The sequence below is a fragment of the Lissotriton vulgaris genome, chromosome 8, assembly GCF_964263255.1.
Source record: "Lissotriton vulgaris chromosome 8, aLisVul1.2, whole genome shotgun sequence".
Classification (NCBI taxonomy): Eukaryota; Metazoa; Chordata; class Amphibia; order Caudata; family Salamandridae; genus Lissotriton; species Lissotriton vulgaris.
Window position 1 is genome coordinate 1,244,228,841 of NC_141696.1, and position 17,139 is coordinate 1,244,245,979.

At 42.0% G+C, this 17,139-nt stretch overlaps 1 protein-coding gene across 1 annotated transcript in view; it reads right to left on the reverse strand.

The window, feature by feature from the left end:
• Positions 1-17,139, reverse strand: part of MTUS2 (microtubule associated scaffold protein 2) — a 1,086,829-nt gene that overhangs the window by 469,395 nt on the left and 600,295 nt on the right. Inside the window, exon 4 of the mRNA XM_086935158.1 lies at positions 12,131-12,292. Coding sequence (XP_086791284.1) covers positions 12,131-12,292 — 162 coding nt within the window. The remainder of the gene's footprint in view (positions 1-12,130; positions 12,293-17,139) is intronic.

Sequence of the window (17,139 nt, forward strand, 5' to 3'; positions counted from 1 at the left end):
ATGCAGTAAAATTCAACATTATGCATCCAGCTGCGGCTCCTCCACAATGGCCCGACTGGCTCAGAGCAAGAGTGTTCTGGGAGTGGCAGTCTAGCCATGGGAGAGTGGAGGAGGAGTGTTATGTCCACTTGTAAATGTGCATGTCTGTTTGGCCAACCGCCTTAGGATGCCCAAACTGACAGGCGCACTTTGACAGAAAAACATAGAAGGGAATTAGAAACTAGCAAAAATGGGTGAATAGGAAGAAACGGGGAATAAAATTGGAAGGGGGGGACCCAAATAAAATTACAGACAGGTAGCAGATGGGGTATAGGACCTGGTGAACATATTCAACGTGTATCAGGAAAGTACAACTCTTAAGAGTGCTTGGAGGTCAAACCACTCAACAGCAGGGAAACTTATGCAATTTCGTTAGCCGTGCAGGGGAGTGCAGGGCCCTTCAGGGTAGTGCAGCTTATCACAGCATTTGTTTTGCCTTAAAACTCAATAGTGGGGTGAAGGGATGAGTGTGTCAAGGCTCCTTTAATGTTCTAAGGCACCTATTTTAATTGTAATACACTGCAGACGGGACGAGACCCCGCAGCGGAGCGATTTTTTAACTACACTACATCCTCTCTAAAGACTTCCATCTGTTATACTACAGAGTGGTATATTACTAGAGCTACAGTGTTGCAGACAAAGTGATATTTTCTGCTATGTACTCTTTCAGAGATGCCAGTGCCTTTCCTATGCCTAAATGTTGAAGGCATTGTAAACGAATGCTATTTGCTTTATAGCAAGAGATGAGATGTACCAGCAGAGCAGATTAGAAGTAGCCCCGGCAATCGATTTCCGTGACAGCCTCATCCCTTTCGAAGAGTGCTTACAGACAACGCGTTCACTCATCCCCACTTCCTATTGTATGCAACAATCCCTGCACCCCTTCTGCTCTGTGGGTTACGTAATAGGATTTTGAACTAGACTGCAGTCACCAAGGAGTCGGACACAGCTCGCGATGCTGTAAGCAATGAAAAGCTCTAGGCGTCTGTACTGCATATAGCCACAGGGCAGTGTCGGACCGGTATCACAATTAGGCCCGGCCACTCCCCCAAAATGTGGCCCACATTCCAATCATTAATTTGCTGGAAGTTGGATACAGAGTGTTCAAGGGGGGCGGTGACCTCCCCCGCTCTTACCTGCGGGTGTCGCGGGGTGTCAAATGCAGTAATCGCCAGCACACCCCCACCGCTCTTACATGCAGCCGCCACGGGGCAGCAAACGCAGGGGCCGCCACGGGTGGCCAAGGTCTAGGTATGCCACTGGTTTTATATAGTTTGAACTCTGCTACTGGCAGGAAGAGGAGGAGAACAACAGATACTAATTTATGCTCCTCCCTCAACCTGAGGAACTCGCTGGCTGGCCCTAACCAGCCCCCACCATGCTAATTTTCCAGTTCCCCTCCCTACCCCAGTCCTGTCTGCAAAGAGAGTGCTAATGGCTTCCCATTAGTGGTTCCCTGAGGCCTCTGTGGTACCTGGAGGGAGCCAGGGGGAAAGAAGGACCAGCCCACAGTCGTTCTGGCAATTAGCCGGCCTGAGGTGGGTCAGGCTCAGTATATGCATGCAGAGGCTTTGTGCACAGGGATGTCCCTGGCTGATTGGACTGCTTAGTCCACCCAAAAAACGGCCTACTAACTGGCCTCGGCAACAGGCCCATATCTGATTGCCCGCCTTGCCAATCCGAGCATGCCACAGGGTACCATACTAGGATGCTCTTAGCAATGGAGAATGCATATACCAAGGTCCTAACAAAGCCCTCTGCCTTACTGAGGATTGCCCAGGTCCCTGTGATATAGGGTTAGGTATTTACAGAGCCACTAATGTACACAGCAGAGGCGAGACTCTATTACACTCTGTGTGCCTTTAAGTAATGGAAGCAACAGATTCCAAAAACGAAGTTTTCTCTTTGCCTTAAAGTCATTTCTGTGAGATTCTGTAGTGTGGCAGATGTTGTTTAGTTTGTTATGCTAATGTGACTTCATTGGGAGATATGGCAACCCTAAGAGACAAAAAAGCTTAGAAATCACTGTCACCTCAAATCAGAATTATTTATTTTGAGGACAGCGAGGCATGTTTTATACTACTGTGCATGCCGCTGGAGGTGGACATCAGGGCTCATTTTATGGACTACAATAACAACACCTACCACTTACATATGCTTATCCACCTTCTAAAATGACAGAATGTAACTACCCGTCTTTTTATAGGATCCCATCATTTCGACCCAAAATGATTCTTTACTTGCTTTCGTATCCAAGTGAGTGAGGTTTAGAACCTTCGTATCAGAGGTGAGACCTTTTTCCAGAAAGGAAATGACTTTCTTATTGATAACATTTGGTGCTTCTGACATCCAATGCCCCTTTATTGTAGACCTTATAATTCACAAAAAATCAGCAGCTAAGACAGAAACCTTTAGGCTCTGGGAAGCAATGATCGAACTTTCTTCTCCGATCTCCAGGGACACAGAAGGTAGGGTCTGCTTTAGGAAAGAGCTAAAAGGCTGCATTTTCGTATAACTGTCTTCCACCCTTCGAAAACGAATAGCCATTTCAGTGACCAAGTGTCAGCAAGAAGGGACCACACTAAAGGACACTTGCGCACTACACGATCTCCAAACCAATCAATCAAACAATCAATCAGTTAGAAATTCACGTTCCAAAATAATATCTATATACACATAAGGTAGAGACCTGGCAGAATCATACAAGACACTGGCTGACACCTGAAATGTAAGCAGTGCCAGAGATTCAAAAACAAACTCCACACATGCAGAATTAAAGAATGACCACATATATTCATATTTGTTACTTATTGATCCAAACATCACTTCTAACTTCTGTAACAAATTCAAACTTAAAAACACCAAATCTTGTTTTGGTGAGAATCTTCCATGAGAAGAAGATTTGCTTCTTGCCTGGTGATTTCCATATTTTTTGTCGAATTGCAATAATCAATTAAACTTTTCAAAGACTTACATGGACTTACTTACAGCCCACAGTATCAATTTATTTTTCTAACTTGCCTCTAAACCCTATTGCAAAGCCATGTTAAGAAGCATGAATTAATTTTGCAATGATATTCTAAAACCTACTAATAAACACCTTTATCACTATTTTGTGTAAGACCAAAGCGAGCTTAAAGTTTTGGTACTAATGTATACAAAAAAGTGATGGATGGAATGCTTGAATTAATCTCATCCACTGTCAGCCAATCACACAGCTTTATTCGATCTTTTTAAAACGGATCATAAAAGCACTAGTTGTCTAAAAATTCCAACACAATATATACACATATATACACATGTAAAATAAGAATTAAACAGTTGCAGTGATCTGGGTAAATTCATATAAACATTTATGAAAAAAGCAGTTCAGAATTTAAAATTAATTAATTAGTTGTTGCTATTAAAATGTCGTCCCACCTTTTTCCTCTTCCTAAAACAAGCCCACAAAAATGACGCAACAGAACAGCATAAACATGGAGCCGGTAGAGTTTTTAAAAAGTACATAGCCACCCGGCACTGCCTAAAATTGTGGTACCTCAGGATTGGGAGTATGAATGTTTTCCTATCCTATGTGTAGGTTTCACAAAATAATACAATGTGTAGATCTGACTGTACTGCGTAGTTGTTGCAGGGACAGGGTAAGAGGCCTGCTAATTTATATTTATGTTGGGGGTATCCCAGGAATAGCGGGATCATGTTCATGCGGAAACGCAAAAGGATAAATCTGTGTTGCGCATTATTTATGCGTGATAAATACTGAAAAACTTCCCCCGATCTTGGTGGTACCAACATCATAAAGAATGGAGGAATGACAAATAGGTTTCTTTTCTCTTCGGGCATACTTTGATCTCTTAATCAATAAATCAGTTATTCTTTCCTTTGAAACCCTTTTGCAGGACTCAGGGTCCCGAAATAATTCTCCCATCCCTAACGCTTTCAGATGGACTCGTGTCTAGAGATGATTACAATACAAGTACTTACTTGCACCGATTGAGGTGAAATACTTTGGAAATTTGAACTTTGAACTGTTCTTGATAATACTTGAACTGCACAGACCATGATGCAGTGGAGCAATACGGCGGAAGAGGTCAGCGGTTTGCTCCTAACTCCAGAATCCCCTTTTCATGGCTCCCGGTAGCCATTTAGCTGAAGAGCTGGTTGAATATGCCCCTGCGCGCCAGAGGGGCAACGAGGCCCGTGACGGGTGTTTGGGGACCTGTTCTGCAACCCCTAAACTATCTCTACTGATGAGGGAATCAAACCCGAAACACGAGCTAGGCTCGTGTCTAGAGATGATTACAATACAAGTACTTACTTGCACCGATTGAGGTGAAATACTTTAGAAATTTGAACTTTGAACTGTTCTAGATAATACTTGAACTGCACAGATCATGATGCAGTGGGGCGATACGGCGGAAGAGGTCAGCGGTGTGCTCCCAACTCCGGAATCCCCTTTTCATGGCTCCCGGTAGCCATTTACTGACGAGCTGGTTGGAGATGCACCTGCGCGCCAGAGGGGCAACGAGGCCCGTGACAGGTGTTTGGCGACCTGTTCTGCAACCCCTAAACTATCTCTACTGATGAGGGAATTTCTCCCAGACCATTGTAGGGGTAGCAGAATATTTATTGATGTCAAAAAAGGATATGGTCATGTCTGATAAAAATTTGACCTCGTCCTCCTCCAACAAAATTGTCCGATCAAAAGACGAGGAAGGATGTTTAACTAAGTTACCTTTTTGTAAGGTAAATTCTATCGCAGAGTGGTTTGATAAGTGTGATGGTAAATAATTTATTGATGTTAGGGTATCCTTTAGACAGTAACTAAAAAAAGCATAGTCAATTCTGGATTTATGATTAAAGCGACTATTTCTAAAGGATACTCCCGGCTTGTTGCCCACCTTTTCTCTCCACAGGTCCGCCAAACCTAGATGTTTCATAATTAATTTGAGAGTTTCTCTTGATTTTACGGTACTGACGACTCTAGATTTATTCGATTTATCTAATGTTAGATCAAGAACAATATTGAAATCTCCCATCCAAATTATTGGCTCCTGTGTTGATATTAATTGGTTTCTTACGGAATCCAAATGTGATGGGTCATCAGAATGTGGACCGTAATAGCCAACCAATATTATGTTCTGACCCTCGAGAGAGACTTTAACTATCAACCATCTTCCGGTCTTATCTTCCTTACAGTCTAGAATTTGGGCTTTTGCAGATTTTTTAAAGATGAATGTGACCCCTCTTACATTTACATTGTGGTCAGTGGAACAAAATGTATCTATCCATTTTTGTTTCTTAAATATGATATTAGCCTCTGATTTAAGAAGGTGCGTTTCCTGCAACACAATGATCTGCGCTTGCGAATCTCTAAGGTATTGTAAGATCCTGTCTCTTCTTCCTTGCACTCGCAGACCATTGACATTCCAGGACATGAAGTGTAAGTTTGTCATGATTTAACTTCACCCCCTGCCTTCTCCTTCATTTTTGACTTTAGGATTTGATAATTAGCTAATTTTAGCATATTATTATTTAATTGATGAGAAAGGTTGGTTTCTAAAACCATAAGTTGATCTAACAAATGAGGGTTTTTTATATTCTTACCCCCCCTCCGCCCTGGGAAACCCCCGCTTACTTATTCTGGCTCGGTGTTGAGCCAGTTTCCACCCGCCAGTAACCTGTCCTTCGCCCCTATACCGCAGTTCGTGAAACAAAGAAATAGCCGTATCTAGTCCTAGTTTATAGAAAACAAATACCCTAAAAGATGAAAAGAGGATAGGTATGAATTGATGTGCTAAACTTTCTTATTTGTGATTATAGGACGTGAATGCATGTGCTATTATGTTTTTTTTTCCTCCCCCTTTTTTTTCCCTCCTCTCTTTATTTTACCCTCGTCTCCCCTCTTTTTAACTTTTCTCTGTTTTTTTGGGGGTTTTTTTGTTCATTGCTTTTATATCTGTTTATATTCTTACTCAATTTGACTTATACGCCTGGGCTTGAGCGTGATCTCTAATAGATTCAAGTAACTCATCAGCGTCGTGAGTGGAGCGGACGTTATGTATCTTGTTGTTGTACATGATCCGGAGGAAGGCAGGAATCTCATCTGTACCGTTGCGCCAAGTGACCTGAATTTATCCATACGTTGCCCCAACTCCCATTGCCTCTCTAAGGTGGTCTTTGAGAGATCTGATCGTATTTCAAAAATGAAATCGGGACCCTTTATAGAACTTGCCTTTAAAGCAAGATTTAGGATTTTATCTTTAAGGGCATATGTTAGAAAATTAACTAGTATTTTTCTTGGCTTAGTCCTTGCGGGGTTCATACGAAATGGGTCCCTATGTATTCGCTGGATATCTTTTTCCAGATCTTTCGCTGTTTCTTCCAGATTCAGTGTGTCTTTTATTAAATGTACAATGAATTTCTTAAGGTCCCCTCCTTCTTTCCCCTCTGGTATCTTAAGGAGTTGAATATTGTTGCGTCTAGAACAATTTTATAACGTTTCGATTCTTTCTCTCATGTCATCCCTGTCTCTTTGTAAATTTTGAATTTTAGATCTAGCTGCTTCCAAATTTGTGGTCAGTAAGTCTACTGAACTTTCCAATGCCTCCGTTCTCTCACAGAGGCCTTCAACTTTTTGTCCCAACTCTTCGCAGGTAGCTCTAATCTCTGCTTAATTCGTTTTAGATATTACAAAATCCTGCCTTATTTCCTCTCTCAGTTCTGATATTGAAGAGACGATCACTTCAAGTGCACTTCCGATCACTAGATCTAAGTTTTGAGGAGTAGCCTTTTTATTCTTGCCCAATTTAGTTTTTGTTAGACTTTCTTTCTCCAATATATCTTTTGATCTTACATTTTCCTGATTCTCTTCAGTACATTCTGTGTGTATCTCAGTTAGAGTACTCTGAGTATCATGGCTCCCGGTAGCCATTTAGCTGACGAGCTGGTTGGAGATGCACCTGCGCGCCAGAGGGGCAACGAGGCCCTTGACGGGTGTTTGGCGACCTGTTCTGCAACCCCTAAACTATCTCTACTGATGAGGGAATCAATCCCGAAACACGAGCTAGGCTCGTGTCTAGAGATGATTACAATACAAGTACTTACTTGCACCGATTGAGGTGAAATACTTTGGAAATTTGAACTTTGAACTGTTCTTGATAATACTTGAACTGCACAGACCGTGATGCAGTGGGGCGATACGGCGGAAGAGGTCAGCGGTGTGCTCCCAACTCCGGAATCCGCTTTCAGATGGACCTCTACATAATTTGACCATCCAATTCTTTTATAATAATCTAATTTACAACAGTCCTTGATAATGGTTTGTGTCAAATCCACTGTAGACCTCCACCATACTGATAGCCACAACAGGACTGGAGCCAGTCTTATGTTGTCGCTCAAATAAGGAAGCCCCTATACGCAGTGTAAAATATGATTTGGGGCTGATTGCTGTAAGGACACACAGTTTTTAAAAAAGGAGTCTTCTATTTGTTGTAACGGTGCACACTTTGAGTTTCAAATATTTGTCAGTTCTAGGTTAAACGTGGCAGTTTTGTTTTGCACAAATGTTAGAATTTCTTGGAAGCAAACTCAAGAATAAACCAGCACAAGTGCGCGCCTCTCGCGGCAGCATGGGGAGAGGCTTGCGCGATTCCCTTGCGGGAGCGTGCAGCAAGGCGCGATGATTGCGACCAGATGGCGCCGCGCTCTCTCGCAAGGGAACCGCCAGATGTGCACGCGTTGCCATTGCAAGCAATGCAACGCGTGCACGTTTTTGCCCCAAAGCTATGCCGATGGCTAAAGGTCTCTCTCCTCTGTAGCGCATGCACACTGCGTAGGCGAGACCTAAAAACGACAGCCACAACTATCCACGCATAAAACAAAGGGAACACTCTAGCGAGCAGAGTGTTGCACTTTGTAAGTTTTCAGTTCATTTAATTTGTCATAGTGATACTTTTTTTGTTGGACATAAAATTGGATTGATTTTGCTTTTCGTTACACAATTGGCAAATTATTAAATAACAGATTGAATTCCTTTAACACAGTGCAGTGCTTCGTTGATAAAAGAAAAGGTGCAGGGGCCCGAAGTTTTTTTCTGATGTCTGCGGCCCACTCTATCAAAGGTCGGGGTGCCAAACTCCAAAGCTGCCAGTCTTCATTCCACATCCTGCCTCTTTAAGCTACAACCAGACACTCCCTGGCCCATTATCTCACTCCTCTGTGTTCTTTTTCCTCCCTGCCTGCTTCATTTGCCAATGTTTTTCTGTCTTTCTCATTCTCCTTTGTTCTGTTTGTGTTTTTTTTCCCCTCTCTTGCTCTGAGCCAGAATCTGACGAGGGAAAATAAAAACCGGTCTCTACAAACGAGTGCTGGTGGACCAATTCTGCAAATACCAGCTCAAAATAGATGCTGCTTTATCTAATGTCTTGGACCCCACAAATGCAGCAATAAAAGAAAGGTGGAATTTTTGGCACAGAGTTGACGATAACCAATTATGGAAATTAACTATATGTTCATAAGGTAAGAGGGAGTGTTGTAACTTTGGATTGGTCAAATGACAATTTTTTCACGGATTGTCTACGGTAGAGCTTCTCAGTTGTTCATTGGCTGCGAGGCCCAGAACAGCACAATTGTTGGCTTGAACTTTAAATTAATTTCATGAATAATTTTTGCATTAGTTATTGGTCAAGCATACCGTGCCATTAATTAGGTTAACGGAAATACTATTCTAATTTAAAAACTTCTGTATCTTATCACACATTTAAATACATAAATGTATGCAAAACATTGCACACACACACACGCACACACACACACACAAAGGGAAGTGTGGGGGCAGGTGGAACTGATCACAGTCCGCTTCCAGCATGAAATCATACTTTTATGTTGCGTTCCAAAAACAGCATTCCATTTATATATATTTGTTACATGGCCCAGACGTTGCCACCTTTTGGAAGAGGTATTTATAGGATCAACATGCTAATGAGATATAACTTGAACTCAGAACAGAGCCATTCAATGCAAAGGTTACATAAAGGGATTTCGAAATTAAAGATGTTGACTCTTTATTCGGTGATGGCCTTTCATTGTCTTCTCAGGCTGCAGGGCTTCTCCCCATCGCAGAGAGCAGGATGAAAAGCAACCTGAATCATTAGGTCAGGCAAGACACGCTGCCTGAACACCATATGTGCTCTCTACTGTTTGTCTTTTTAGAACCCCAACACCTTCACTTATAGGCAAAATATTGTGCATGTAACAGGTGATTACAGTAGAGTATTTCTAGGGCGGAGGAAGTGGAGATATATAATAAATCGGCTTTGGGATGGGTGCAGCACGTGCTCCTGCCCACTTCAACCGGGCACCTCAATGTGAGACACGAGCAGGAGGGGGGTGGGCCAGCCCTGGGATTCATGGACGGGTGGGGGCTTGGAGATGGGCCTGGAGATGCCCCAGGGTAAAGATCCAATTGCAATACCGTGAGGATGCAGCCAGTCTTGTTTTTTTCCAACACAGTTGCATTCTGGGAGGTGTACTTTTGCTTTTAACATGGTAGCTAAGAGCTCAAACATTACAAAATTGAGTATGCAGCTACAGATGACAAGTGGCTACTTGCAGCTAAGATAAGGAAGTTTTTAGCATCAGTTTACCTCTCGTGCACCTCCTTATACTCAAAGACAGACCATGCTATAAACATTTGTAAAACCCATTTCATTCGCTGGTACAGTTTAGTAGCACTTCCGTATCATTGTACATGAGACAGAATTCAATGCAGTGCCTGTAACCTCTATCACCCTTCCTGCTGCTGTGGGAATGTGTCAAAATATTACTCCTCTGGAGGAAAGGCGTAACGAGAGGAAAAATATATTGATTTCTCCCGGTTACTTCCTCTTTTTATGTGTGCTGCATTCTGTTATAATTTCTTTTTTCTTTTCCGACTTTTCATGTGTGCTGCACTGTAGAGCAAACATACAAAGTTGGAAATGCTTTTAAACTTGTTTAGGCACATTATTTTGTACTGGAAGGAAAGCTTTCCAGTACAAAACTAATGATAGACTCACACACCTTTGCACTATATTGCAAAGGTGTGTGTGTGTGGCGCATGGCAGCAACATTCTATGCCGAGGAGAGTGCCATATGTATTTAGATATGTCACTCTCCTGCTCCCTGTCACGCTGCGCAGCATTTTTGGCTGCTGTGCTGTGTTTCAAGATATGTTGGATTGTCTTCTTTTCAGTAACTCTAACAATTTGCACTGCTCTCCTTTCCACTACCACTAGCTCCCTCATGCCCTGCTTCTCATACTATATATTTTAGCAAGCTCACCCTTTCCCCCAATTTTACTGACTATGCTACGCTCCTGTTTAAAGTGCTGAGCTCGTCATCAGCCACGGTAGTCGAGTGCTGATGACGAGCTGAGCTCGTCATGTAAAACGGCTCTTTGAATTTTGCCGCACACAGCGGGAAAAGCCGCCGCAGCGATGCGGCTAAAGCACCCATTGCACCAACAAAGCCTTGTTCAGTCTCTTGCTTCAAGCAATATCTTCCCTCCTTCTCAACTGACACAACCATCTCGATAAACAGCTGTCTCCGATGAGAGGTTGTTCCAGGTCCATTGGAACACACCATCATTAACCCTGTGCTAAAAAGGCACCTGTAGAGCCAAACATATTCGCCTACTACCAGCCCATCTCTCACCTCCCATTCCATAGCAAGATGGAAGGGGAGGTGACAAGAGAATTTCAAGAATATGTGGAACTCCATCACCTTCTCCATGAAAATCAGTTTGGAGTCAGACCTTCAAGGGAACATCAAGGTAGCTCTAGTCAAACATATGGGGAACCTCCTCCTTATAGGTGTTTATGAAACTGTGAATCATCCTACTCTTTTGGAAACGATAGAGAGATGGACGGGCATAAGTGTCCTTGCAATCTTGTGGATTCAGTGGACCTCTGGCATACTCCAAGGAGCCTTACTTTTGATATGTTCATCAATATCTACATACTCCCTATGGCTCCAGTACTTGGGCCATATCATGCGGTCTTCCAGATGTATGCAGAAAATGTGCAAATCCACTTCCAGTGAGACACCAAACCTTCTAACATAACTAACATAATTGTGTGCCTGAATATATGCTTCTATGGATCAAGGAGAGTTTTCTATGTATAAACGAAGCCCAAGTCGGGATCGTACCTTATGAGCAACCAATTCTGACCCTAAGTTGAGTAGCAGCCTCAACCGTAACCTGAGGGGATCAAAATCTCTGGTGGTTCCAAAAATTAGGAACATTTTGAAGTTGTAAGTATAGAGCCTTTCCTTCAACTGAACTATACATTGACTCCAGAACTGCAACTAAAGAATGTTGGACACAGGTTGCAACTCCCTGGATTGGACTTAACCTCCCCTACCCATTTCTGTACCGGTTTCCCATTTACCATTATTAGCACCATGAAGTTACCCATTGCGCTTTCAAGTTATTTACACGTGCATCACTCAGATGAAAATTTGACAGTGTGTATAATTATGTAAAATGCTATGCAGATTTTGTCTTTGTTTGAATTGCATTTTTCCGAATAAACCGCAAGGCACTGTCCTATAGAACCCTTAACTATTCTTCTAGGTTCCACTTATGTATGTAGAAAATCTTAAAGCGTGGTGACACCTCTGAAAGAAGAGCTGGTTTTGTGAATCATCCATCAGTTTTGCAAGCTGTTGGCTTGCAGGTAGGCCTGGACCTGTCCAAGATCCAATTGCAATACCGTGGGGATAGAAGCAAGTGTTTTACCCTTTTTTCAAATGTGCATTAAACACAAAGGTGTTAGTAATAATGGTGAAAGTGGAACTATCCTAGGTGATATCCATGAGAACAGCAGTGCTATTTTCAATGGCCAATGTACAGAGCCTCAAAAGCTGAGGAGCACACTTTAGTTGTACCATCTTGTGAGCTACCCACAAAAGCCATGATTATTGCACGCCTCTTATATATTGAATGCAATTCTGCTGTGCTACCATTTAGTGATGCAACTTCTTATTTGAAGAAGATGGAGCAAACAAGGTCTATTCATTAATTTGCTGGTGTTACATAGTTGCTTACCGGGAGGAGTGGCGGCAGCTTTTGGTGCTGGGAGGAAACTCCTGCGCAGATTTGACACGCCATTGGGCACTTGCTGCACCGTCCTGTTGGCGCCCTTAGGTACTTCCTTTGAAGGCGCGGCTGCCTTTGGAGTTGCCTGCTCTTCATTTGCCACAGCTGAACCTGCAGGAGACAGGAACAGCACTAATTAGATGTTCATTAAATCTTAATAGAAAATGCCTTCAGACTTAGATCCCTGCACAGAGTCTCAGAAAACAAAAACACAACTTTGGCAACATTTTACAGATGGTCTCAATTTTTAGAAGCTTTGCATTTTACCAGATCATCTTCACTGCTAATATTATCAAAACATCTTAGTTATCAGTCAGCCTATTTTATTAATAATAATAATGTTATTACATTACCACATCTTAAGACAGTACACATAGGAACAATAATTTAACAGAATGTACTAATGTAATTTTTGCAACACATTATGAGAATGTTACAGCTGCCACTACACTGAGATGTATAGAGAACTATTTGCGATGGCCATAAATACATATGAGAAGATAACCAGAGTTGGGGTGAGCTTGTTTCCAAGAGTAACAGTCAGAAAATTAAATACTATGCCTTTTTAGTGTACTATTTCTGTACATTTCCATTTGGCACACAATGTAAACTATTTCTCTATGAAAGCTTTTGCAGTCGTATGGTGGTAATTACAAAGAAAAAATATATTTAAATCATGCAAAACCTCTCTGAGGGGTGCTGAAGGCAAGCAGGCAAGAGAGGATTGTCAATGAACAGATGGCATGCACATTCAGACGGAATGCTCCGAGGAAGCCTTCCACGAAAATAGCACAATACCACAATCACATTTTCTTTCTGGATTCAAGAAAAATTAGCAATTTGGGTCTGTCTCTGCTGATCAGCCAGCTGCTGCACTTGGGATTTAATAATTCTGTTAAATCTTGAAACAGAAAGCACAAGGCATCAAAATTGATAATGATAGGATGCTCCTGTCAGAAATAACCAGAGCCTCGCAGACCTCCTCGGAACCGGGTGACTGCCCTGATTGGACGTGAGGACCAACAGCTTTGGATGGGACAGTAGGTCATGCTGCCTGTACTGCCCTACTTTGTGTTAGTATCCGGATAAAAAACTGCTGTGCTACAGAAGAATAGATGACGGGTGCCTCAATAACAAAGAAGTAAGTAAGAGCTTGAGGGATATTTGTAAATAAGACGATGGTGGTGGTGAAGTGGAGTATGACTTTCTAGTGGATACCACAACCTTAACAAAGAGGTCATTTGGTCATTCTTGATGAAACCAACCCAGATTGTTAGGCTGTGGATGTGGAGAGGGAGGCCACTGTCATGATCTAAGCTGTGAATGAGTTTCAACAAGACCCAAACAATCTGGCTCCTGAAATGTAAACAAGTCTCTGGATCATCAATGGTAGTACCATTGTGCAAGCTTGAGGCTTTCATATGAGAAATGCATGCGGTGCATTGGAATCATTGCCAACACAAGATGGTTAGGACAATGAAGAACCTAAAAGAGCGAGCCAACAAAAAATATTAGAAATTGTACGGATGAAACCTTGTTGCAAAAATGAATGTAACCGCTTATTGATAAAATCCAGTTTGGGGCAGAAAGCAAACAGAAATTTTTTATAAATGAACACAGCGGGGACAGCAGTGCAGTCATTTTCAGGACTGAATGAAAACAAAAAGCTACACCTTCTTCCCCTCAACCCGCACCTTCTTTAGGAGTTAGAATATGTTTTCAGAAATTATTTATTTTAAAAGGGAAAATTGTGAACCCTTGTAGAACTACCCAACATTCAGAGTGAATGATCTTTAAGAGTACCTTGGAAAAGGTTTTAACATCTCAAGACCGGTTCTTCAAACACCAGCCCACAGTTTCCAGTTGCAAGCAGCTCCAGTTCTGCTCACTGGAAAAATATCCCGCTGCATCTGCCGTTCAGATTTTTTCTGCAGTAGTACCAGCTTTCATTATAGACTGGACCATAAGCATCACCTGCCATAGCAAAAATGTTCCACAGGAGCAGGCAGCAAAACATTGAGTTGAATCTATGCAACAAATTCAATTCCACACAGGCAATTAGCACCCTTTGTATTAGGGTCTTCTGCACTCTTCAACCACAGGAGAGAAATTCCATTGAGGCTTGAACTCTTTAAATGGGTAATTTGGACCCCCATATTCTCACGGTTGGGTAAGATATTAGGACCACTGGTCTCTGAAACAATAATCTGCTCCTAGATGTTCAGGGCACAGCTGGAGCCAACTCTTTCCAGAGGCCTCTGTCCGACAGTTAGGTATTCTTTAGCACACACAAGCTTTGTAGTGTTCTTTTCTACAGCTGTTCAAGGAAGTTCTTTCCTGGAAGTGGGTCAAGCATGGCATTTATAGCTGAAAACCAGTCAACTGTTGGTGATAACCATCTAGGGAACAGGAGTAAAAGCTTCAGCCTATCTCTTCAATACTTGTGTGATCCAGTTTCTTTTAAAGATATAGTGCAAAAAGACATCATTTTTGTAATGGTCCTCCCATTTTTCCCTGTCTGATTTTTGCTTGTTTAGACTTCAGTGCGCTATGCCATGGCTAAACAGTGGCACAACACAAGGGCCTCCCCCCTAATTCATGTGCGGAGCATTGGCTTCACCTAATTGACTTGTTTAGCTTTTCGGTATGGTCAGAGTAACAGGCACAAGAAATGCACCAATGGCGAATTACTCTATGGTGACACGTACACCACATGCAAAGCACTTTGGGGAACTATTGTTTATAAGTAACAATACTAAAGCCCTGATTACGATGTCAGGTGGACCGTTGTGGTGAAGGAACCGCCTGCCATAGGTCGGCGGTTTGTACAATCCCATTAGGATGCGACGGCACATAATGTGGTCGGAAACTTCCATTTTTAATTTGGAGCTTGTGCGGTGGGCTGAAAATGCCCACAGCACAAGCTCCCATTGAAAAATTGAAGTTTGTGACCGTGAGGTGCCTGCCACATGGTGCAGGAATGTTGAGGGGGGCACCATAGGTGCTCCCCAGGGCAGTATGCAGAGACCGCAGAGGAATGGGGGCCCTGCTAGGGTCCCCCAAAGACACTTTATGACAGCAGGTCCATGTCAGAAAGGCCGACATGGAACTGCTGTCAGAAAGTGCCATCATAATCCTGACAGCTGCAACGCCATCCTTAAGGGATTATGAAGTGTTTCTAAATGACCACCAGGCTCATTGAGCCTTTCGTCATCCTAATATGGCGGTCGGACTGTAAACCTACCATGTCGGGCAGAAAGCCTCCGACCGTTGGTCAGAGGCTTTTCTCCCGACTTTTTTAATCAGGCCCTATATGTTTTGTAGTAAAGGACACCACTGGTAATTCTGTCTAAGATGTTGCTTTATTTACATGCTGCTTCCCATTCCAGATGTTTTAAGCAATGTATTTGATTGCCTGTTTTACAATTCTTTTTTCTATGGCAAAATAGTTTTCTGACAAAAAAATACACAATTGATCCCTAGATCTACACACGCCAGAATATTCTGTACCAGGATTGCACCTGGAGGTTCATAATAAGGAAAACTGCTGAGTCCTCGTTTCTGGCACACAAGGGAAACAAATTAGAATATGGCCAGTCATTTGCAATCCAGATGTTGCTGGTGTGAAAGCAGCAGGTGAGAATTGCATCCCTCTTGAATTCTACAAAAACTTTTCTCGTATCCTTTTACCTATATTGGTAAAGATTATTGAATGGTTGTATCGCTAACATGGAAATTCAACTTCATGGAACTCGGTCAATGCAGCTGTATTTTTAAAGAAAAGCAAACCGGCAAATAGGCGTGGCTCTAACCAGTCAATATCTTTGATTAATGTACATGCCAAAATGAATTCCAAAGTATTGGCTAGCAGATTATCTTGCATAGTTGCTAGATTAGTTAGATAGGAACAACAATGTTTTATACCGGACTGTGACACCACTGAACATATCAACAAACTTTGATGCAGCCAATATTATGGGAAATTGGGTCGCCATGACTTTACTTGATGCAGAAAAGGCTTTCCACCAGAGTTTCATGGAGGTGAGAGTCCCTAAAAAATACATCAAGCGAATACAGGTACTATATAATCTCCCAAGCGAGAATATTAACCAAGTGCCAGACCTCAAAGTACAGTAATATTACCTGGGGCACTCTGCAAGACTTCCAAATCTCCCCACTACTTTTAGCGATTTATTTAGAACCTTACATTAAACACTGCTCCAGAATCCAAATAAAGAGCCAGTTGATTTAAGTGGGGTAAAGTTTAAAGTATCCATATATGCAGATTATGTGTTAGTTTATTCTCCTAAAGGTGTTCAGAATATAGAAATAATTATTTAAAATTCTGAATAAACACAAATTATTAAAAACGATGTGGATTACCAGTCCAATGATTGTATAATCAAGGGATCAATCTATTTTGGAGTCAGGATATGTAGCCAAGTGGATAAAATCAATTATGAGACTCCCCTGATGGAATACTTGTTTAAATTCCGTAACTAATGGGTGGGTATAACATAATTTAGAGGATTATGCTACTAAATGTTCTATATCTTTTTTGATCGATTGCAGTACTTGGACCCAACTTGCAACTGTTACCGGACAATTCCAATGGCGTGATCAAAGACCATGAAAAGCAATGAGATTCCCTGATCCTCCAATGTTAAAAGGGAGTGATATGGAAAGCCCTATGTCGGACACACCAACTCTCTAGAGTTAATATTTATACTTCAGTGTGGGGCGGCTCCTCTCTCCTAAGCAGCTTTAATGATCCCAGTTCTGTATGTGAGTAGAGCAGGGTATAAAAAGAATAGGGCAATTAATAAAATAGGGACATTTCTCTCTTTTCTTGAACTTTAGGTGGAATTTTTTTCATTCAAACATAATTTATATAGGTATATGTAAACAAGAGATTATTTCAGTAGATTTGGGCTATCTATTATTGGTACCATATCATT